Raw genomic sequence first — 20,904 nt, 5'->3', positions numbered from 1 at the left:
CCACTACTCGGAAGATCGGCCGTTCCATCCCTGGCTCCTCCGGGTAGTCCGCCTTTTGAAGTATCTTTGGGGAAGATACTGAACCCCAAATTGCTCCCGATGGCTGTTACATCGATGTGTGAGTGTGTTAAAAACTGAGTAGCAGGTGACCCCTTCTATGGTAGCCTCGGCCACCAGTGTGTGAATGCGACATGTCAAGAAATAAGAGCTTAGAGTGGTTGGAGGACTAGAAAAGCGCTTAAAAAATGCAGTCCATTTATTGTATTGTCGCCTCACAGCAAGAGGATTCGAACGAGGAACCCATTTGCTGTGAGGCGACAATGGTAATGGGTCGATCCCTGGTGTGGGGGAGCCTTTCTGTGCCGAGTCTGCATGTCCTCCCTGTGTTAGCGTGGGTTTTTTCTGGCTTTCAAAGACATGCAGGTGACTCTAAATTGCCCGTAGGTGTGAATGTGAGTGTGAATGGTTGTCTGTCTCTATGTGTCAGCCCTGTGATAGTCTGGCAACCTGTCCAGGGTGTCACCTGCCTCTCGCCCAATGTCAGCCCCCCCCCCAACGCTATAGCGTTACACCAAGAAGATGGATATTTTCCCCAAAATTACATTTGAATTAAATTATGAGTGGTCATCAGGAGAGGATGAGTAAAAGGAAAGCCAGGACTCTTCTGTGCAGACCTCCAGGTGTGTTTGTGTAACATCAGCCGAGTTCGACAAACTGGAGAGGAGCAAAAATTAAGGGATAACAGTCAGGAATTATCAATGATCATCTGATGAGGTTCTGATGAGGATGAGGGAGAGTGGAAGCTGAATCTGGCCATGCCAACATCCAGGTTTGCCAACGTTTCATCAGCCGAACTGGACGGAGTTACACAGCTGTAGATCGATGTAAATACAAGGTAGCTTCTGAGTTCCTGGTGTGTGTTCCGCGTTGCCTGGCAACAGACTGGGGGATCGCGGAGCTACATAACATACTTTTATTTCATTACCTTTTGTTAACATTTCCTTACCCAGCATTGCTGTTTAAATTGTTGTTGAACTGTTGTATAAAAGCAGTATCACATGAGAGTGAGTGATGTTGTACTGTATATCGTCACAAGGCTGTAATCTGTCTGCGCAGTGCGACGCACAGCCTAGGAAACAAAAATACTGCAAAATAATAATAATAACGCGACTAAACATTATAACGTTATTTCATCTTGTATCGTTTTGGTCAACGAAAATGAAGAGACATTTTAGCAGAGGTTTTATTTTGTAAACCACATTTAGTCTCGTTTTTATTCATCAACAACACTGCATTATATATTTAATTATAGTTATCATCACATGACCACCATTTACGTTGCGTCTCGTCTCGTTTTCACGTGATAAAGGTTCGTTGACGATATTTAGTCATACTTTTCGTTGACGAAAGCAACACTAATTTTAACATGCTGAAAATTTGAAAAAAGGTGCTTTATGTAGAACCTGTGTATCTCTGTTCATGTCGCTGTGCTTTCATTGTTGTTCCCGCTTGATGCAGTTTAGATTTCACATGTAATGACTGTTAAAGTGTAGCTTTGGTATTTTTCAACCTGGACCCTATTTTCCCACGTTTTTGTTCCCAAGTGCCTAATGGAGACGACAATTTTTGAAACTGATCCAGTGGTGAACGAGAGGGCTGTAGCCGTAAAACAGGCTGCAATGTGACCACAAAGAGCAAGATGATTTTATCACCGTAAAACACACTTCATTCAAAGTTGAGAGAAGCAAAATAAAACCCAAAAAGGTCCATCTCTGGAAGGTCCCCCTTTAAGACACCTCACAGTCACTCTGCAGTGTGTCTGAGCAATGCTGTGAACTTCCATCATTAGCTGTTCGGTCCCTTCGGAGGCAGGTTGGCTTCCTTGTGTTGCTTTGAAACATCACATATGACAGTCATGACACTCAGGCATCTTTCAAAGATGACACATGCAGCCAATTGGTATTCAAGTTTCGTGACTCAACTGTGTAGGTGCTTTTGTAATGGAGATTTAGTTACTTCAAAGTTCTTTTTCATGTGGTGTTTCTGGTGTTTGTGTACATGCCCCATAGTCATCTTTTGTAGGTCGGGCAGCAGGGAAACATTTTTCCCTTCATACGACCTCTGGTGCTTCTTTATAGACGTGAAGAAGCCAGAGGGGCCCAGCAGTGCTCTTCTGTACCTTGTAAGAACGCAGGTCCTGCTCCTCCATGTCGCAGTCAGAGTCGCTGTGATAAGGGTCGTCGGAGGTGGTCCAGGTCAAAGTGCCCTCCCTCTTCCAGAAATCACAGATGGGAATGTCCCTGGGAATCTACAAAGGATGGAGAGTAAACAGACAGCGGCATGTCAGGATATAACTCTTTCTCTGTCTGGTAAGACCATCTGTAGGTGACATTTAAAACCATCTCAAAATATTACAAACAAGTTTTTACCCTTGGAGGAGGTAGAAAAGTAGGTGTTTGGATAAAAGGTAAACGCGAATAAGTGCAAGGGAAACAGATTCAGCAAATAAATGATGACGTGCAGTCATGACAGTCATTGCATAGGTCGCTAAAAGCTCCTTTTTTTGTCGTCTCTGGACGGCTTTTAACACACTTATGTATGTACACAGGACTGTTACCAGAACTCCTCCAAGAGCAAAACTTTTCCATTTTCCAGTGTGCTCACCGTTAGCATACATCTATTGTTTTCCTTTGTTTGAGGCTTGACTGGCACTCTTTTAATTACATCATCTATTCGTGCCTTCGTCTGCAGGCTTCTGACTGGAGAAATTAGCGCCACTCATTACTTATCTCGATGAACTAACTCCCAATATTTGCATAACAGTAGTGGATAGAAAAGCACATACATTTGCATTTTCTTTTGCAGATTTTTTGAGAGTTTGGTTAAAATGTGTGCTATATTTGGATGGAAACCCAACTTGTGACTGACTTCAAATACTTAAATCCTCAAAAAAAAAAAGGTATTTGCAGATAAAATGCAGACGAGATCCTTTGGGTTTTTGAATAATGGAATGAGCCGGAGGCAATGTAGGGCATTAAATTATGTGGCTTTTTGGATAAAGACTTTAAATAAACTGTAAATTTATCTTACTTCTTCCATGATCAGGATCCCACAGCGTACCAGACTGTCAACTGCATCCAGAGCAAAATTCTGGGATGACTGACAGGGCTGAGGAGAGGGGGAGAGAATAGGTAAGCGTTGTGGTGAAGAAAGGTTAGAGGCAGAAACAGCTTCAACCCGTCACATCTCTATGAAGTTCAGGGGGAGACAGCTGACAGAGAGCATGAGGTGTGTAGTAGAGACTTAGCAGAGATCAGAGGAGGAGAATGAAAGATGGCCGGCAGGAAGACGAGACCAGGAGCGATATTTTTTGGTGAGGGTTGGGGCTAGAAACATGGCTGCGAGCAGAGCAGAAGAGACAAGAAAGAGCAGCTGCCGAGAATGAAAGCTGAGCAAACAGAGAAAGGAATAATATTTCTGGCTCAGATTCGGAGCCCTTTAAAGTCAGTCTGATGGCGCACGCACACACACAACCACGCACTAACACACACACACACACACACACACACACACACACACACACACACACAATTCAAAACCTCTCTGTGCCTGAGATAGAGGCAGCAGAGCAGGATGAATGGCTGTTCAGCTCCATTAAACATCCATTGAATGAGACACACTGGATGCGTGTGCGTGTGTGTGTGTGTGTCTGATATGAATTCATACTCACTGGCATGAAGCCCGGAGGCAGGAGATGGCAGAGCTGCAGGGCTCTCTCCGTCAGCTCGGACTGGCAGAGCACCACATCAAACTCCATGTCACCGCTGACCTGCTCTCCGTCCACGTCGCCACTCCTAACCCTGCTGCTGACACCACTGCTGACCACCTCGCACAGCATGGCCGACACAGCACACGCTAAGAACAAACACACACAGCTGTTTGATCATTTGCTTGTTCTTCACGCACACTGTGAGAAAACTGGTGTTTGATATTATCCAAGGTAAGCAGGGTTGTGTGTGTGTGTGTCTTAGCTAAATATCTCCAAATGTCCCTGTTTGACTGAAACGTGTTGGACACTGAACACTTGGGCTCATAAATCAGCTGATGAGATTTCACTGATAAGTAGAATTGAGGATTTCCGCCATTTACACAAGTGTTATCTCTTTATTTGTACTTTTTATCCCTGTTATCCTGCTTTCATGTGCTGGTGGGAAAGTCTTGACATCTGGACTGTACATGTCTCTAAACACATCATGGAGGCCAGAGGAGATTTGAGTTTAAGCACCCTATGTGAATGATCTATGGCACATGGTATACATATAATCTGTATGCAAAGTAAGGCACAAGGGACAAATGGGTATGTGTTGGGCGTAACATAAATTGAACCAATCAAGAGTCCCATTCCTGTTAAAAGCCACCTGCACCTGGCTGCTATTTACATTGTAAATTTGGTAAATTGGAGAGGCCAGTGATTTTCTGCTGAGGAAATGAATCTGCTCATGTGTGAAGAGAAAGCATGTAAGCAGACCATCTATGATAGCAGCAGGAATCCACCAAAGCTTCCTGAAGTGACACAGACATGGGAGGAAGTGGTGGTGAAAATCGTTTTCTGGAATTGCCAGAATGGCTGCACAATGCCAAAAGTGATATGTCAGGAGATGGGACAAATAAACTCATTCATTCATTTATATTCCATACCACTTATCCTGTTGGGGGTCGCAGGGGGGCTGGAGCCTATCCCAACTGACACTGGACAGGTCACCAGACTATCACAGGGCTGACACATAGAGAAAAACAACCATTCACACTCACATTCATACCTACAGGCAGAGTTGGGTATAACGCGTTACTTTGTAACTTTGTAGTTTTTGCAGTAACGAGTAACCTAACGCGTTAGTTTGCTGTTTGAGTAATCAAATACTTAAGTACATTTTCAAACAAGACATCAGTTACTTCCGTTACTTTTAGAACGCTGGTCCTTCAGCTCCGAAACAGCAACAGCTGTCGTTTGGTTCTAATAACGGAGATAACGTTAAACCTATCAGTCTGAAAGAAGCCACGGAGCTTGTGGCTCGCTACGTGGTCGGAGAAATGCTGCTGTTGCCTACGGTGGAGTCTGAATAGGTGGAGTAGGACTTGCTGACAGACATATTTCAGACTCAGGACTTGCATTATGCCTGGTACACGCTACACTCACCAATTATCCCCGGTCGTATTTTCACGGTGTGTGTGATGTCATCGGGTTATTGTTGTCCTATTTTATTACTTTTACTATTATTTGAGTCACTGTGTGTGTTCATGTGCCAAGCTCATGAACAAGCTACTGTATCTTCCACAGGAAGTTCTGACAAATGTTTCAGAATAAAAGCCTATTTAGAAAATGGAGGGATTCTCTCAGCCGAGGTTATAAGGGGCTTTTAATTTGAAACAAGTGTTGAGTTTGAAATGATGGTGCGTTATGTTAACTTTACAAAGACAACAGAGCGGATAAAAAGTAAATATATAAACACACAGAGGGATTAATGAATAACGGACCGTCTATAATGTAGTTTGTTTCAAATGAAGCTGGGAGCCTCTGCAGTTGTGGTGAGTAAAAGCCCCGCTGCTATTTGTTAATGGTATTACTTTATGTCCGACCGTGAGGATGTACCATTGTTTGCTAGCTTGATGCTAATGACAGTAACATTAACTCAGCGGGTTGACAAAGTGCCTCTGCTGTTTCACACCATCATTTCCCCCTTTTACTCTGTGTGGTAACATCCCTAGAGGAAATATTAAAAACGCTGGGGTGTTGTTGTCATACAGTTGTCTAGGGCAGCAGATCGTTCTGTGTTTCTACTGGTCAAAGTGACAGCTGTGATGGGAGAATTGGATCTCAGTGAAGGGCAAGTGGTCCATAACTTTAATTTTGGAGACAAAAAAATGTAGGCTTAGCGCCCAGTGGTCCATTGCCCAATAGGAAATGTAGAATACTCAAAAGTACTTTAAAAGTGCTTGAGTTACTTTTCTCAGGGAGTAACGTTGGAAGTACTTTTAAAGTAAATGAGTTACTTTACTCAGGGAGTAACGCAGTAAAGTAACTGATTATTTTTTAGAAAGTAACGCAGTAACATACTTTGATTACTTTTAAAGTAACCCTTACCCAACACCGCCTACAGGCAATTTAGAGTCACCAATTAACCTCCATGTCTTTGGATTGTGGGAGAAAGAAAACCCATGCCGACACAGGGAGAACATGCAAACTCCTCACAGTAGAGCTCCCCCACCCTGGGTTTGAACCCCCCACCCTATTGCTGTGAAGCGACAATGCGAACCGCTGCACCGTTGTGTCACCCAAAAATAAATAAACTCACTGTTCACCAAAAACATCAATCAGTGTGTGTAACAGGCAGAAAGTATGCTCACTGTAGGAACATCTCACTAACCAAATAACGCATCCTTTAAATAACAGGATAATACTGCAACATTCTGACTTTAGCCTGTTTTTTACTGGTCACATTCTGCTGCCTCAAAATAGGACTGCGCCAATGCTGCACCTGACCACACCTCATTTGGAAGCCGACACACTCATGGGCATCAGATGGGTGCAACTACATTTGCTGCTTACACAATGTGGGCACCGGCTGTGAAAATTACAACTGCATTGGTCTGAATGAAACTAGCAATGACAGCTGTGCTGCGCTGTGTGCAGAGTGTAAGATAGGAACGTAAGTGTCCTTAAATTACTCCAAAGATTTTCTACAATATTGCCAGTGCTGGAAAGCAACTAAGTAGATTTAGTCAAGTACTAGAGCCTACTTAAGTACGCACTCACCTTTAGACAAGTGGTGATCGAGCTTTTGCGGATATAGTACCTAAATTCTGGAATGCTCTGCCTGCTCCCTTACGATCTGCTGATTCTGTGGTGTCTTTTAAAAGCCAGCTACAGACACACCTGTTTAGACAGGTGTTTGGGTAACTTGTATATACCAGAGCTGTACTTTTCAAATTTTGTGCATAGCTGTTGTGTAGTGTGAATTCATCTTTTTTTATTATGTGTGAAAACAGTTGCTAGCTGTACACTTTTCACTGCGTGGCTCGTGGAGTCACCTTGTCTTTATGATTTCTGTCTTGTTGTATGATGCCCTTGGGAAGCACATGTTACATAAATACATTTTACTTACTTACAATATGAGGTACTTGTACTCTACTTTGTTTTAGAGAAAAATAAATTGCACTTTCTATGCCACTACCTTTAATTCATAAATTTAGTTCTGAGTTTCTTTGCAGATTTAGATGTACAATAAAAAAATATACAAATTATTATTTATTATTACAGGTTCAGGTAAGACTTTGGCAAATTGTTGCATTTTTTCTTGTCTGCATGTCCCTTTCCCTTTGTATCATTCTGTTTTCGCTCTCTAAATTCATTTAGAGAGAGTGCAGGCAGAATTCAGTTCTTTTTTCCCTCAGCAGCAGTGAGTTTGAGTTGTGGGGTGGATAACTGATCACTCTATCTGATATGAGGTCAAAGATCTGGGTGCTTCCTCCGCTACTAGATATAACTCCACAATATATCATTATCTCAGTATGGCTGATTCGACTTATTTTTAACATGAGGTCGGCATGCATGTATTAATCCACCACACAGAGGCTTTCAGCTGCACAAAGCCCACTGCCCACCAGCCTCACTTCCTATACCACCAAAACAAGTCATGCAGGAATAATGAATCATGCGGACGAAGTAGCTTCCTGTACTTCACAACACCGCATTATTTTTAACTCCACGAACGATACTTGCACTGGACTGCAGTATCTATGGCCTCGCTCCAGTCTGCCTGTTAGCATGATATCTAGAAACAAAACAGCACATGCTTAAGTGGTATTTATTTAACAGCTCTTGGCTCAAGGAGGAGCTGATATAACACTTCCATCGCATCTAGGCTCTCCGCCATTAGACGATTACCAAATATTACTCATACATATGATAGTGTTTCCAACCCTATCGCCAAACAAGAACTCACAAAACCCAGGATTAAGCTCAGTGCCAGTGTTTTAAAAATTCTCATCATCAGCAGTATCTGCACTTGGCAGCCTCAGTGTGGTGAAGGTCAGGGAAATATTGTGGTTATGGGAAATAAACTGTGGTTAGGGTATAGTTAAGTTTGAGCGACAAAAACACAAAAGGTTAAGGTAATGTTTGGTCTTGCTCAGGGACACTTCAGCAGGGCAACTCTTAGCTGTCCATTAGGAGGCTGGATGTTTGTTAGTTAAGCTTTTCTTTTTCAGGACATCTAACTGAGATCAAGATGTCTCAAATTAGGGGAGGGAAAACCGCTTACAGTGATCACAGTTACAGTGATCAACCACTTAAAGGGAGCAAAGGGCTTGGGACAGAATCACTCCTATACAAATCCTGTTATAGTAGTCAAGTAGTCCGCTTACAGTGTTCATTTTGGGTCTTCATATAATACCATTTTTGTCTTTACTCCCATCTTTATCCTTTGCCTCACTGTAACCCATCTCCCTCTGGCTGCCAACCTGAGGCTGGTGCTGCCTGCAGATTCAAATCATGACGGAAAAACAAAGTAATTTTCTCTCACTGAAAAACGTAGTCTCCTCGAGGCTCATGACAAACTGCCAAAAACAGGCCCAAGAGATGCAGCAGCTAAACTCGGTGTTCCTCAGGTCTACTCAAAGAATGAGAAACAGTCGTGGCTGCTAGTGATGGAGGCAGAAAACAAATGTGCACGGGGAAAGCACCTGTGGTTAAAGCCACCCTTGTGAGGAGGACTGATAATGTCTGGTTACATAATGCTCCCTTGAGTGGGCCCTACAGATGTACTGTACTTTGAAACAGTCAGTAAAATACAGTAAAAACTGAATAATGAAGCTACAAAATTATAATCATCTGCTTATGGTGATCAATTTGACCAGGACAGATGTGATCACTATAAGTGGTTCACTGTATACAAAGTTGCCAGTTTATTAGAACCACCTACTGTAGACGTAAAACTACTGCAGCGTAATACGGAAGATTTTCTGTCTTTTAGAACAAACTTTAAATTGAAAAAAGATGCCACCAAAAGCAGACTGTAACCTGGAGAGGGCCTAGTGTGCAATAAATCTGTGTCTTACATTTGACCAACTGTCTCATCATTGTGCAGCCTACCTCACTTATTGAAGGTGCAGCATTTGATTTATCATCTCTACATGTCACACATATTGACACTACTGGAAATCGGTGGTAATACCATAAAACTCCCGACTAGGGCTACCAAGAAGGTCATTAGTCAGCAAGGTTTTATTGGTCACTAAGTCACAGAAAAACAAACAAACATAAAACTTATTAGGAGCTGCGCCTTGTCAAAATAAATCACCGCCTTTATGACTGGACCATGTTGGAAATTTAACTTGAAAGGACAGACGCAGGAAGTGGCCATGCTCCACAGTCAGACAGGAGTCAGGTTAATTTCCAGGGCTGGTACCTGCGGTTATTCCACAGGCTAGTTAATAACATGTCGGGCAGGAAATCCAAAGTGTGGGATCATTTTGAGAAGGTGAAGGACGAACCCAAGGTGATATGTAAACTCATCTTCATTGGTCGACTACAAACATGACGTATCATATGAAACATGGAAGTAGCCACATGCCCATTAGCCACTTGGCACAATCATTACTGCTTTGCCGACAGCGTCATTAACAGGCGGCTCGCTCAGTGTGTGACGTGCACTTGTAGATAAAATATAGGCCTATATTAATGAAGGTTCATTAGTACGGTTTTGTATTTCTCTGTAATGTAGCACAGTGTTAACAATGTTACTGATACTATTCTTTCTCACACCTTCAACTCAAACCGTTGTGTTGCCCCGCCCAAAATATATAATTTGATAATTAAATTAATATCGTAAACATGTGGGCAACTTGTCAACTAATGGCCCTAAATGACGACTATTGGTCGACTAGGAACATTCTTGGTCAGGGGCAGCCCTACTCCTGACAGAGGGAATTGTTGACGCTAGGTTAAATGGACACTTTGCCAATTTTTAACCAACTTTGTATCGTAACAACTCTCCTGCATCTTACCAGCAGCCAGGTCTCCCTGCTCATTGTACTTCTCTTAATTTTTTTATGCCTGTTGCCACCACAGATGCAAAAAGTATAAAAGCGGTTCAAGAGAGAGGCCTGCCCCTCTCTCTCATTCTTTCTCTCTTACCATCAGACCAATTATAGATGAAACTTTAAAACTAGGCAGTGCTGATCAAATATGAACCAAGATTCTGTTATTGTACTGTCTACTTCTCACCTAAAATGTCTGCAGAAACCTATTTTAGCTCACTGTTTGGCTGTCATATAGAATTTGTGAATAGGAAGTGGCTACCCTATTGTTTCCTGCATTGTAAAAATGGTGACTGAAAAATCTGAGATCTAAAGGTAAAACTAAGCAGCACTGACCAAATATGTACCAAGATTCTGTCACTGCATTGCCTATTTACAGCCTCAAATGATTTCAGAAACATCCATGCCACAACAAGACACGGATTGTTTGTTGTCAGCAGTCAGCTGCTGTATTTTTTTTCGGATGAGCAACTCGCATTATGTCACCGACCAGAGGAAGTGTTTATTGAGTTACAGGTTGAGCTTGTTGAGTTATTTCCCCTGTTTTCTCTGATTATATAGTACAAATTTCAAAAGTATTAGCTTCTCTCTGCTGCACAGACTGCACAACTTTATGAAAAGACCATCTATCCAGCAGTGGACTATTTCTTTAAGAGCTGCACTGCCACTGATGAGCTGCTCTTACATCACTTGCTTCTTTTTTTAAGTTTAGTGGTTAAAAATCTGCTGCTGCATGTACAGTGCCCTGACACTACTCAGAGCTTAGCATGCCTTAAAATGCTCAGAATATTAAGTACTTAAACTTTAAAAATGTCATGTTTCAAACTGGTTTTCCATACTGACATGCCAACAGCCCGAGCCACGGCCAAGGCCTCCCACGAAAAATAAGGAGCGTGTGGAACACAGGGTCTCAGGATGATATGTAGGCTTTTGAGGAAAGTTTTGTCGGCTACACAAAATACATGCATGTGTAGTCACTCACCGCCGACGGCTTCCAAAATAAAGGTGTGTGTGACAATCTTGGTCTGCTGGGTGAGATGAAGCATGGAAGCAAGAGATGGACGAGGCGCAATAAAAGGGTCTTTCCTAGAAGGAGGGAGACATGGACAAAAAGGATGAGAGGACAGTAATGGAGACAGAGGCTTCACTGAAAGGGAAATTGGATTTTTGATAAGCAACACATGTTTGCCGTACAGGGCTTATCGGTGTTTTTTGTTTTTCTTCTTTGACAGACAGAAAACCAACCTAGACGGTGCTGCAGCTATGATGAGGTGAGGCGCGAGCAGAGAAAGGGAATAGCGGAAAACATCCTCTAAACTTCCCCCGAAACCGACATCTCTGTTCCTGAACAAGAACTCCTCCGTGAGCCAGGCCACATCCCGGCACAGAGCAGACACACTCACACCCTGCGGAGGAGAAGGAGGGAGAAGTTTGCTTCCAAAATGAGATGTGAGCATTAACCATCTGGTGACGTTAGTTTGAGACTGGTGGGTATGACTCAGAAAATCACTGTCACACTCTAATAAACTTGCACGAAAACCAATTCTGTTTATGAGCCTCTCGGAGTATTGATGGATCCTTAGAGGGGCAGGGGCGGATTTTAACTCAGATAGCACCGAGGAGGAAAATTGCTCATTAAACACACCAGCGCAGGGATGATGCATGTACCTTGCGGTGTCTGTAGAGCAAGAGACTGGACACTAGACTGGTGGACATCACAGCTGTGCAGGAGGTTGCAGCTAGAAAGAGAGAACACACACACACACACACACACACACACACACACACACACACACACACACACACATTCAGAGATAAAGCCAAACAATTTGCATACCATTAAAACAAAAGCTTATACAGATTTGTTTACGATTCAGCAGGGGCACATAATCCTGGACCTACAGAAGATGAGGTGGAGGATGATGGCGATGCTGAGGTCTCTATCTGGATGACTCGGCTCTTTGAGTTCAGAGGCATAATGAGAAGAAGGCAGGAGCCACGACATCCTCTTCTGCCCAAACACACTATCCGTTCTTGAGTAAATGAAAGTGAGAGGACGACAGAAGGATGTCAGAAAAGTTACTGTAGGTCGTCTCAACTTAATTATACTTGTTAAAGTTTAATCCTCAAGATTTTAATGACATCAAACCCCATTTCTGATATTAAGCTACATGCAGTGTCACTGTTTACTGTGTCCTCGCTTTACACTGTATCAGAGCTGTGTAAGTCACCGCTGTTGTAAACGAAACATTCTGCTGATGCTGCTTCACATTAAAAGCATTACACTGGTAAAACACAGGGTGATTTTTATTGTGAAGAAGCAACAGGAAACAAAATGTATTTGCGCCTGCCGTTAGCAAAAACTGAGAGAGATGCGTCCAAAAAGCACAACATGGTCATTTTCAGCATTTTGTTTGACAACATATAAACACTGCTGGGAGTAATGGGAGTGATGGAACAAGAGGGGATTAGCCACAGTGAGCTGTTAGATAAAGAGCTGCAGATGGCAGGTTGGACACCTCCAACTGCTCAGCATGAAACCACAGTTTGTTTGGCTGCACTGTGAACAGATACACTGGTTGCTCTCCTGTTGTATTTCTGACAAAGTATGTGCTCAGGGTTTGCTGTATTAAACCACACATGCTAATGCCACGGTAATCACAGATCTCTCAAAATCAACCAGGGCTGAAATCTGGAGGATTATAACTTTTGAGAAGAATATCACAGTTGGTAAACCTGAAGAAAACACAGTCAGGGGACATCAGATGATGTATTTGGCAAAGACAAATTGCCATGATGAATATACACCTGTGTTCAGAGAAGAACTCCTTCGCTAAACACGACCCTGAAACACCACCCAAACTCATCTCCATCGCTTTTTTTTAAATTCTAAAATAGTCATTAGCAATCTGTAACGATATTATATGCATAAACTATAAAAACTATAAATAAACTAAAAAAGGTGGACTCAGATCTCTGCCAGCTGTGAGTCACCTGCCGGACTTAACTGCAGCCACTCAGGACGATGCATGTGGTGTAGTTGCGCCTAAAGGAATTTTACCTCCCATCTCTCTTACAGTCAAAAAAAAATGGGAATTTATTTATCTCATATTGTGCCTAACTTTAGAAGATAATAAAATATCAGGTATGGAATAAATCAAAACAAAATATTATTTGACCAGAAAAGTCATTAGTTGGCAAAATTTCATTGGCGCTTAGTTGCAGGGAAAACACAATGAACTGAAACTCTATTAGGAGCTGTGCCTTGTCAAAATAAATCAACACTTATATGACTGGACCAAAGTGGGAATTTAATTTGAAAGGACAGACAGGAAGTGGCCACGCTCAGCAGTCAGACAGGAGTCATGTTACAAACCAATCACAGATATCTTTCCTTTCTTCTGTAAATATTCAGTCTGATAAATACGGGAAAATTGATCATGTTAGTGCAGGGCTACCCAGAGCTTTACATTTGTCCCACGGATGATAGAACTACACACTTATAAACAGCTCCTGGAAGAAGATCAGCTCTGCACTCTGCTTAGCAACCTCAGACGCAACCTCCCGCCGCACTCTTGAAAGCTGGCACAAAAAAAGCACAAGAGTAGCGCCCAGTGCCCAACGGGCAGGAAATCCAAAGTGTGGGATCATTTTGAGAAGGTGAAGGACGAACCCAAGGTGATATGTAAACTCATCTTCACTGGTCGACTGCGACATGACGTATCATATGAAGCATGGAAGTAGCTACATGCCCATTAGCCACTTAGCACAATCATTACTGCTTTGCCGACAGTGTCATTAACAGGCGGCTCGCTCAGTGTGTGACGTGTACTTGTAGATAAAATATAGGCCTATATTAATGAAGGTTCATTAGTACGTTTTGTATTTCTCTGTAATGTAGCACAGTGTTAACAATGTTACTGATACTATTCTTTCTCACACCTTCACTGGACCCACTGTTGGCTGTGTGCCATCAGAATGTGTTGCAATAAATTAGATTCATTGTCAGGGAAGTTGCATAACAAATCAAGTTGTAATCAAGTATTATTTGCTTCTGTCGAAAAAAAAAAAGGGCTACATTTAATTATATTACATGGGCGTTTTTGGTAATGATCAATTCAGTCTTATTACAACATTTGTGGATAAGGAGAAGGAAAATGAGCCGTAATGCCAGTAAACTCTTAATGGCCATTATGAGAGTTCAGTGGATGAGTTAACACCATAACTCAGAGAAATAAAAGGAACACATAACTGTGGGTAAAATAACACTGTAGACTGAGACACTTTAGGTGCATACAAGCGTATAAAACAGCAGCTACATCACTCAAAAGTGGAGGTGTGTGCGATACATTTTATGAGCTGCTTATCTGAGGCTCCGCTGGAGTGATATGAGTGTGTTATTTATACGTTGTAGCTGTGTGTGTGTGTGTGTGTGTGTGTGTGTGTGTGTGAGGGAGATATACAGTCGTGTATCAGAGAGAGTGTGTAATATCTGGCTCTGTCAGTACACGAGTCGCACAGACAGTGACATTGTTCATCTCAAACAAAGAATAAAATATAACATAACTGTTGGTATGTGAGGACTTTTAATTTTTGTTAAAGCAACCCTCAAATTCGCTGCATGTTTTATACACACGAACAAAAAAACAGAGGCTTCAAAAGCAGAGATTTCAGCTGCCACACAGAATGAGTAGGGATGGCAGAGACACAGTGTTAAATACAGGAGCATGTTAATGAAGTAGACGCGCACAAAGAACTGAAACTGCTCACATGCTGACAACAATCCAATCTAACTATCACTCTCTACCTCTTCTCATCTATCACTTCCCATCTATTTCACTCATGCTGGGTTTTTTTCCAGCATCCCGCTCTCTCAGAAGAATTAAACACAGGAAGGGAGAAGCCACTTTGCTCGTCAGAAGCCAAGCAGAGACTGAGCGAGGATGTTATTTTCTTTCTGTTATCTTTTTCACTGGCAGACTGTGTAATGTTGATGGTAATTGGACCGAGTCTAAGAGGATGAAAACTCTCATCAGATCTCGCATCATGTCTCTGCCAGATTCGAGGTTTAGAGGAAAATTTATCTTCAAAGTTTAAGAGAAAGTAACTTTTTGATTTCACAGATGTTAGATTAGACACAATCCAAATCCGAACCCCCTTTATGATTTGTTCACGAACAGTATAAGCACTCACCCGTGCATAAAGGTGTGCACACAGGTGGTTTGATTACCTGTTGTTGAGGATAACAGGCAGCAACAGGTCCTGTAGAGGGAGCCATTCATCTACTCTGCACCTCCCTGACTCGCACATCTCCTGCACACACAAACACACGTGCACTCTCACAGAGCTGCAAAGCAGAACCTGTAAATCATTAAATAATGATGCTCTGTGAAACAGGTGAAGAAAACAAGACAAAGTTTTCATTAAAACATTTAATTCCAATTATCATTACTGAAGCTCATCCCTCTGTTATTACCTTTGGTTCCACTTAGTTGCCAGTTTATTAGGTACGCCTATGCAACAGTCCTGCAATAAATGCTATATACATGGAGGTTTTAATGCTCTCATGATCGAGGGATGTGTTGATTCAACTTTAGGGTCATTTTGGAGGCTGCCTCTGCCAACGGGATAAATACCTAAAATACATAATTTACCTTAATTACGAAAGTCAAAGTTCATTGCGATTCTTTGGGAATATGGGTTTAAACTGAACATGCTGCTGCTGGACAAATGATAAACCCTGACCCTGTACCCCTGTACTATCTTTCTGCTCCCAGTCAGTATCGACACCAGTTTTTTAAAGTCACCTCAGTCACCTTACAATCTCCTATCTGTCCTTGAATAAAAAATGTTGGAATCACATTACCTGATATTGTATAGCCTTCTATCATTCAAGTAAAGACTATTAAAGGTAAAGTATTACCATCAGTGAGGGAATCACCATGTTTTGGTTGACGTGCTCACAGCTCACGCTCATTTCAAGGTGAAATTCACATTACAAGCAAATGTGTAACAAATCAGATTTTTTTGTCTCCTGGACAAAGATCTAATTTTTTCAGAGTAGTATGGACACAGAAATCAGATTTTTTTTCTATTTAGATCTGGGCCACTTACATATGTGGTCCTAAATCCAATACATATCTGATCACTGGCCATGCGACTGCTGTGAGAACAGTGATAGAGACAGTCACATGAGCTTTTCCCATACATCCATGGTATTCACGTCATATCTGCAGGTGCAGATCACTCAGCAGACCATTGGAACTACAGAAGAGACAGAACAAAAGTGGACAGCTTTCATTTCTGGAGGAGCTGTTCCTCCTTGAAGCCCTCCACACTGCAGCTCCACCACTCGTGACTCCTCCCCTGCACCCACACCTGTCTCTCCACAGATAGAGTAGCTGCTCATAGAGCTATAGCTCTTACATGATATGTGTTTTGTGTTCCCCCAACTTCTCATCCTCAACATATGAGGAACTGTTATTCGACCTCTGCAGCATATCATTCGGGAGATGAACACTTGCACCATTTGTGACTCATTTTTTGTCTGCAAACTGCAACTGTCTTGCAAATATGACATTATTGTTGTTCCAACACTCTAGTGTGTGACGATACTGGTTGCATGAGAGGCATTTCCGGGCAGAGACCCATTCACACTCATGTTAGATATGAGTCACGTCAAACATGAATGTAAACAGTCTGGACAAACAGATCAGTTGTGGGGAAAACTAGATTTACTGCCTCTCAGTTGTATGCCTCCGCAAACAAGTCAAGTTGCACTTACAGTTTACTACCATGTGTGTAAATATGTGGACACTTCACACACGTCTTCCCCATGACAGCACAGAAGATCTTTACAATCAGCTCATTTTTAAGGTGGAGACCCAAGACTGATGTCACCAATTCAGTATCTGACTAAATGTCTTCGATTCTGCTCCTAAATATGACACTGAATAATGGCCAGAGAAGTGTTTTTACAGAACAATATGATGTCACAGTGAAGTTGACCTGTGACCTTTTGGATATATAATGTCATCACTTCATTATTTTATCCTATTGGACAATTGTGTGAAATTCTGTCATAATTAGTATATTAATTCTTGAGTTATAGCCAAAAAAATGTTTTGTGAGGTCACAGTGACCTTGACCTCTGACCACCAACTCTAATCAGTTAATCCCTGATTCCAAGTGGACGTTTGTGCCATATTTGAAGAAATTTCCTCAAGGCGTTCTTGAGATATGGCGTTCACAAGCAATCCGAAAACATCACGGCTATCAGCGGCGTGGAAGCATAAGAATCAAAACTGAACATTTGACCCCTGTAATGTGAACGTAGCCTCAGTCTGTAACCTGTGATGACGTGTCAAATGTAGACATTGCTTTGTTTTAAAGGGTTACAGGCCAAAAAGTTTCAGAACCGCCTCCATAAGTAATTAACAGGTCTTTACATGCTCTTTCTATTGGGCACCTTGAGAGAGAAGGGCTGAGCGAAGTCGATTCTCACACTTCCTTCTGGTCTCCTCCAGAGTAGAGACAACAGCCACTGCAGCACAGAGCTTAAACCAACCTGTAAGGATATGTAACACACACACACAGACACACACACAAAATCATAAGAGTGACACATTCAGAGAGTTAGCGATAGTATCATAATGAGGCCTTGCCTTTAGGAGGGACACTACAGCAGCAATACAACTAATGAGCAGGATCTAGAACTGAATGTTCAGTACTGTACGCGCACTGTGGCTGAACGACAGAACAAAATGAAGAGGTGAGGACCCTATTACGGCAAATTAACTGAAAGCAACACCCACTCTCCAGTATCGTCTCAAAGTGCAGATAACAGAGGACAAGACTAATGGAGACTAATAACAATCAAAGATACTTTGAAAAAATGAAATGCAGACCTCAACTAATCGACCAGCGCTGGTGAGGAATTAGAGAGGAAAGTTGTGAATAAGACTGTGCTGTGGATAACTAGTAAACTGTACCAGGAGTTTGACAATGTGGCGCCCGTCAGACAAAATCTGAGACAACTGGATCCACCATGACGATATTTTAAGCCTTAGTTAGGTCAAAAAATACTGACAGTTCAACATAAAATAATTTATTATAAACAGATTTTGTAACTCATTTTATTGTTTTTTTTTTTGGTCTTACATCTATTTGGGAGACAAGTTTTAGAACCACAGTCAACTCAATGATTAGTCAATCAACAGAAAGATAGTCAAACAGTAATTGTATTAATAATTATCTTTTAATGCAAACATGGTAAATGGACCTGCACTTGTACAGCGTCTTTGTAGTCTTCCGACCGTTCAAAGCACTTTTTACACTACGAGTCACATCCATTCACACACACACATTCACACTGGTGGCCGAGGCTACCATACAAGGTGCCACCTGCTACTCAGTTTTTAACACACTCACACACCGATGGAACCACTATCGGGAGCAATTTGGGGTTCAGTATCTTGCTCAAGAATACTTCGACATGCAGACTGGAGGAGTCAGGGATCGGACCGCTGATCTTCCGATTAGTGGACAACCAGCTCTATCTCTGAGCCACAGTCACTGTTTTTCTGTGTTTTGTATCATATTAAGTGGAATATCTTTGGGTTTTCGATCGACAAAACAAGATATTTAAAGACATTTTCTAGCACTCTGAGAACCTGAAATGGACATTTTTCACTATTCTCTGACACGTTAATCGACAATGAAAATAATCTTCAGTTGCAGCCCTAGTTCCCATAATTATTTGGGATATGCAAAGAACAGAAAGTATAATGCTGCATAGATTCAGTGAGCTATTCTGTACGCTACGACTTAAACACCCTCCCTTTTTATTTTAGCCTGCACTTGTTGACATTTAAGCAAACTGGCATTAAAAGTATGCTTAATAATCTGTTACCAGTTCCTGTTTGCAATATGTACACATAGCTATCACTAAATTACTTTGATCCTGAATAAAACTTAATAAACGTGGTGATTTTCAGGTTTTCTGAAGCTGTAAGGAGTGTCTTTTTTTCTGTTAAAGCAGATTCATGGCGGTTAATTAGAGATGGACATCAGAGACACTGATGCCCTGAGGAAGTGTAAGTGACACAGAATCTAAAAATACATGCATCATGTCTGAGAATGTTGAGAACTGATTGAGTTATGACTCTGAAAAGCAGTATGAATTTTGACGCTGACACAGCCAGGCTGTGTGTCACGGCCTCTGCTGCAGCTCCAACTGTTGAATGTGTTGATAATTGGGCCACACGACAATAACAAACTTCCTGTTGTTATGAGAACACCGGTGCGCATCTGTCCCTATCACCTCACTGTTAACCCACTGTGTTAAACCCAACCTGTTCACTTGCTCCTGAGGATGTCACAGATGGCTCTTATTAAGTGGTGACTGTGTGTGTGTGTGTGTGTGTGTGTGTGTGTGTTTAAACAGCACCTGTGCGCTGGTCATGGGCACACAGTCGTACGAGATGCCCACAGGGACCAGAAAGACATCAGGGACAGATCCCTCTTTGATGAGTTGTCTGATGCGAGCCAGCCACTGGCCACCTTGGCCAGACTCCGCTGACACACCGACACTTATCGCCTGACCCTCATGTAGCAGCTCACGTACCAGCTGAGGAGGGAGGGAAAGAGAAAGATGGCAGAGACAAAGGTCTGAAAAGTCTTGGCAGTGGGGGAGCAATTAACATAAAATGCCTGTCATGCATTTTTAAAATATACATAAGCACAATAGCGAAACAGACCTTGGAGGGAATACAAAGAGGCAGGAAAACAGAGCGATGAGGGCAGCAGGGGGAGGAGAAGTCAAAATGCAGGAAGCAGGCAGGATAAAGAGCAGAAATAAAAAGACACTGTGGGGCACACTTCATGACATTCAGAGATACTTCCCTTGCTCCAAGTACTGTTCTCACCTTACAGACAAGGAAAATTCAATTACCACTGAACAACAGCTAAGCAGGCCTACACTCAATAAACAATAAAGGTCTATTAACATTGAAATACAACCAATAAACAAGCCTGCTTTCACACAAACAGCCAATATGCTTACTCACATAACTGTCAATGAATATAAAAACAAACTACGTGCTGTGTCACTCATAAACAACCTGTTCTGTCCCACTGAGGCTGTAGTCTTGTAGATTAATTTCAGGCTGAGCTGTTTTATTGAGCTGTACAGCACAATATAGATCTTTATAAAGTCAATAATTCCTCCAAATTAAATACATCTTTAGGCAAAATGATACAAAGCACAAAAGAGCCCCCATGCTAGATTCAAATACAGGAAGATATTAATGATGAGCAGGTGTTAATCACTGATAAAAATCAAGTAGATAGGGAAACAGGATCAGGGAGCACAAAGAAAGGTACTGGAGGAAACTGTGACAGATGCATGAGACTAGAGAGAGGAGGGAGCCATGAATACAGACCACATTAAGTCTCCAAAATAAGGCCAAAAAACACAAATTACCATCCCATAAAAATAGACACAACCTGCTCAGACCTGCCAAGCTCACGCAATCAAACTAACCACCATTCTTCTCGATTCTCCGCCCTCTCCTCATTGCTTTGTCACTCTAGCCAACTCCAAAGCTGCAATCTCTGTAGCAAAACTCAAGCCCTCGGTAATTTTGAGAATGAATAGAGAGTGGGATGCGGCCGGGGGAATGACGGAGCGGGGGGGAAGACAGGTTGTATTCTGATTGAGGAGCTGACTGTGATAACACTCCACTGAGGAGTGCAATGAAAAGGTGTGCGTGTGTGAGTGAGTATGAATTGAACCGAATGCACAAA

General features: G+C 42.1%; 1 protein-coding gene across 6 annotated transcripts in view; it reads right to left on the bottom strand.

The window, feature by feature from the left end:
- gpat2 (glycerol-3-phosphate acyltransferase 2, mitochondrial) overlaps positions 1-20,904 on the bottom strand; it is a 194,141-nt gene that overhangs the window by 10,028 nt on the left and 163,209 nt on the right. For all 6 annotated transcript variants that reach the window (XM_049578313.1, XM_049578312.1, XM_049578316.1 and 3 more), the window contains 10 exons: positions 19,547-19,726; positions 17,567-17,665; positions 15,329-15,411; positions 12,001-12,131; positions 11,767-11,837; positions 11,344-11,504; positions 11,081-11,184; positions 3,731-3,915; positions 3,091-3,168; positions 2,180-2,308 (listed from right to left, as the gene is read on the bottom strand). In XM_049578313.1, the coding sequence (XP_049434270.1) occupies positions 2,180-2,308; positions 3,091-3,168; positions 3,731-3,915; positions 11,081-11,184; positions 11,344-11,504; positions 11,767-11,837; positions 12,001-12,131; positions 15,329-15,411; positions 17,567-17,665; positions 19,547-19,726 (1,221 nt within the window). The remainder of the gene's footprint in view (positions 1-2,179; positions 2,309-3,090; positions 3,169-3,730; positions 3,916-11,080; positions 11,185-11,343; positions 11,505-11,766; positions 11,838-12,000; positions 12,132-15,328; positions 15,412-17,566; positions 17,666-19,546; positions 19,727-20,904) is intronic.

Source organism: Epinephelus fuscoguttatus, linkage group LG6 (assembly GCF_011397635.1).
Source record: "Epinephelus fuscoguttatus linkage group LG6, E.fuscoguttatus.final_Chr_v1".
Lineage (NCBI taxonomy): Eukaryota > Metazoa > Chordata > Actinopteri > Perciformes > Serranidae > Epinephelus > Epinephelus fuscoguttatus.
The sequence above is the reverse complement of the archived record's forward strand: the minus strand, read 5'-3'. Positions and strand labels throughout refer to the sequence as shown.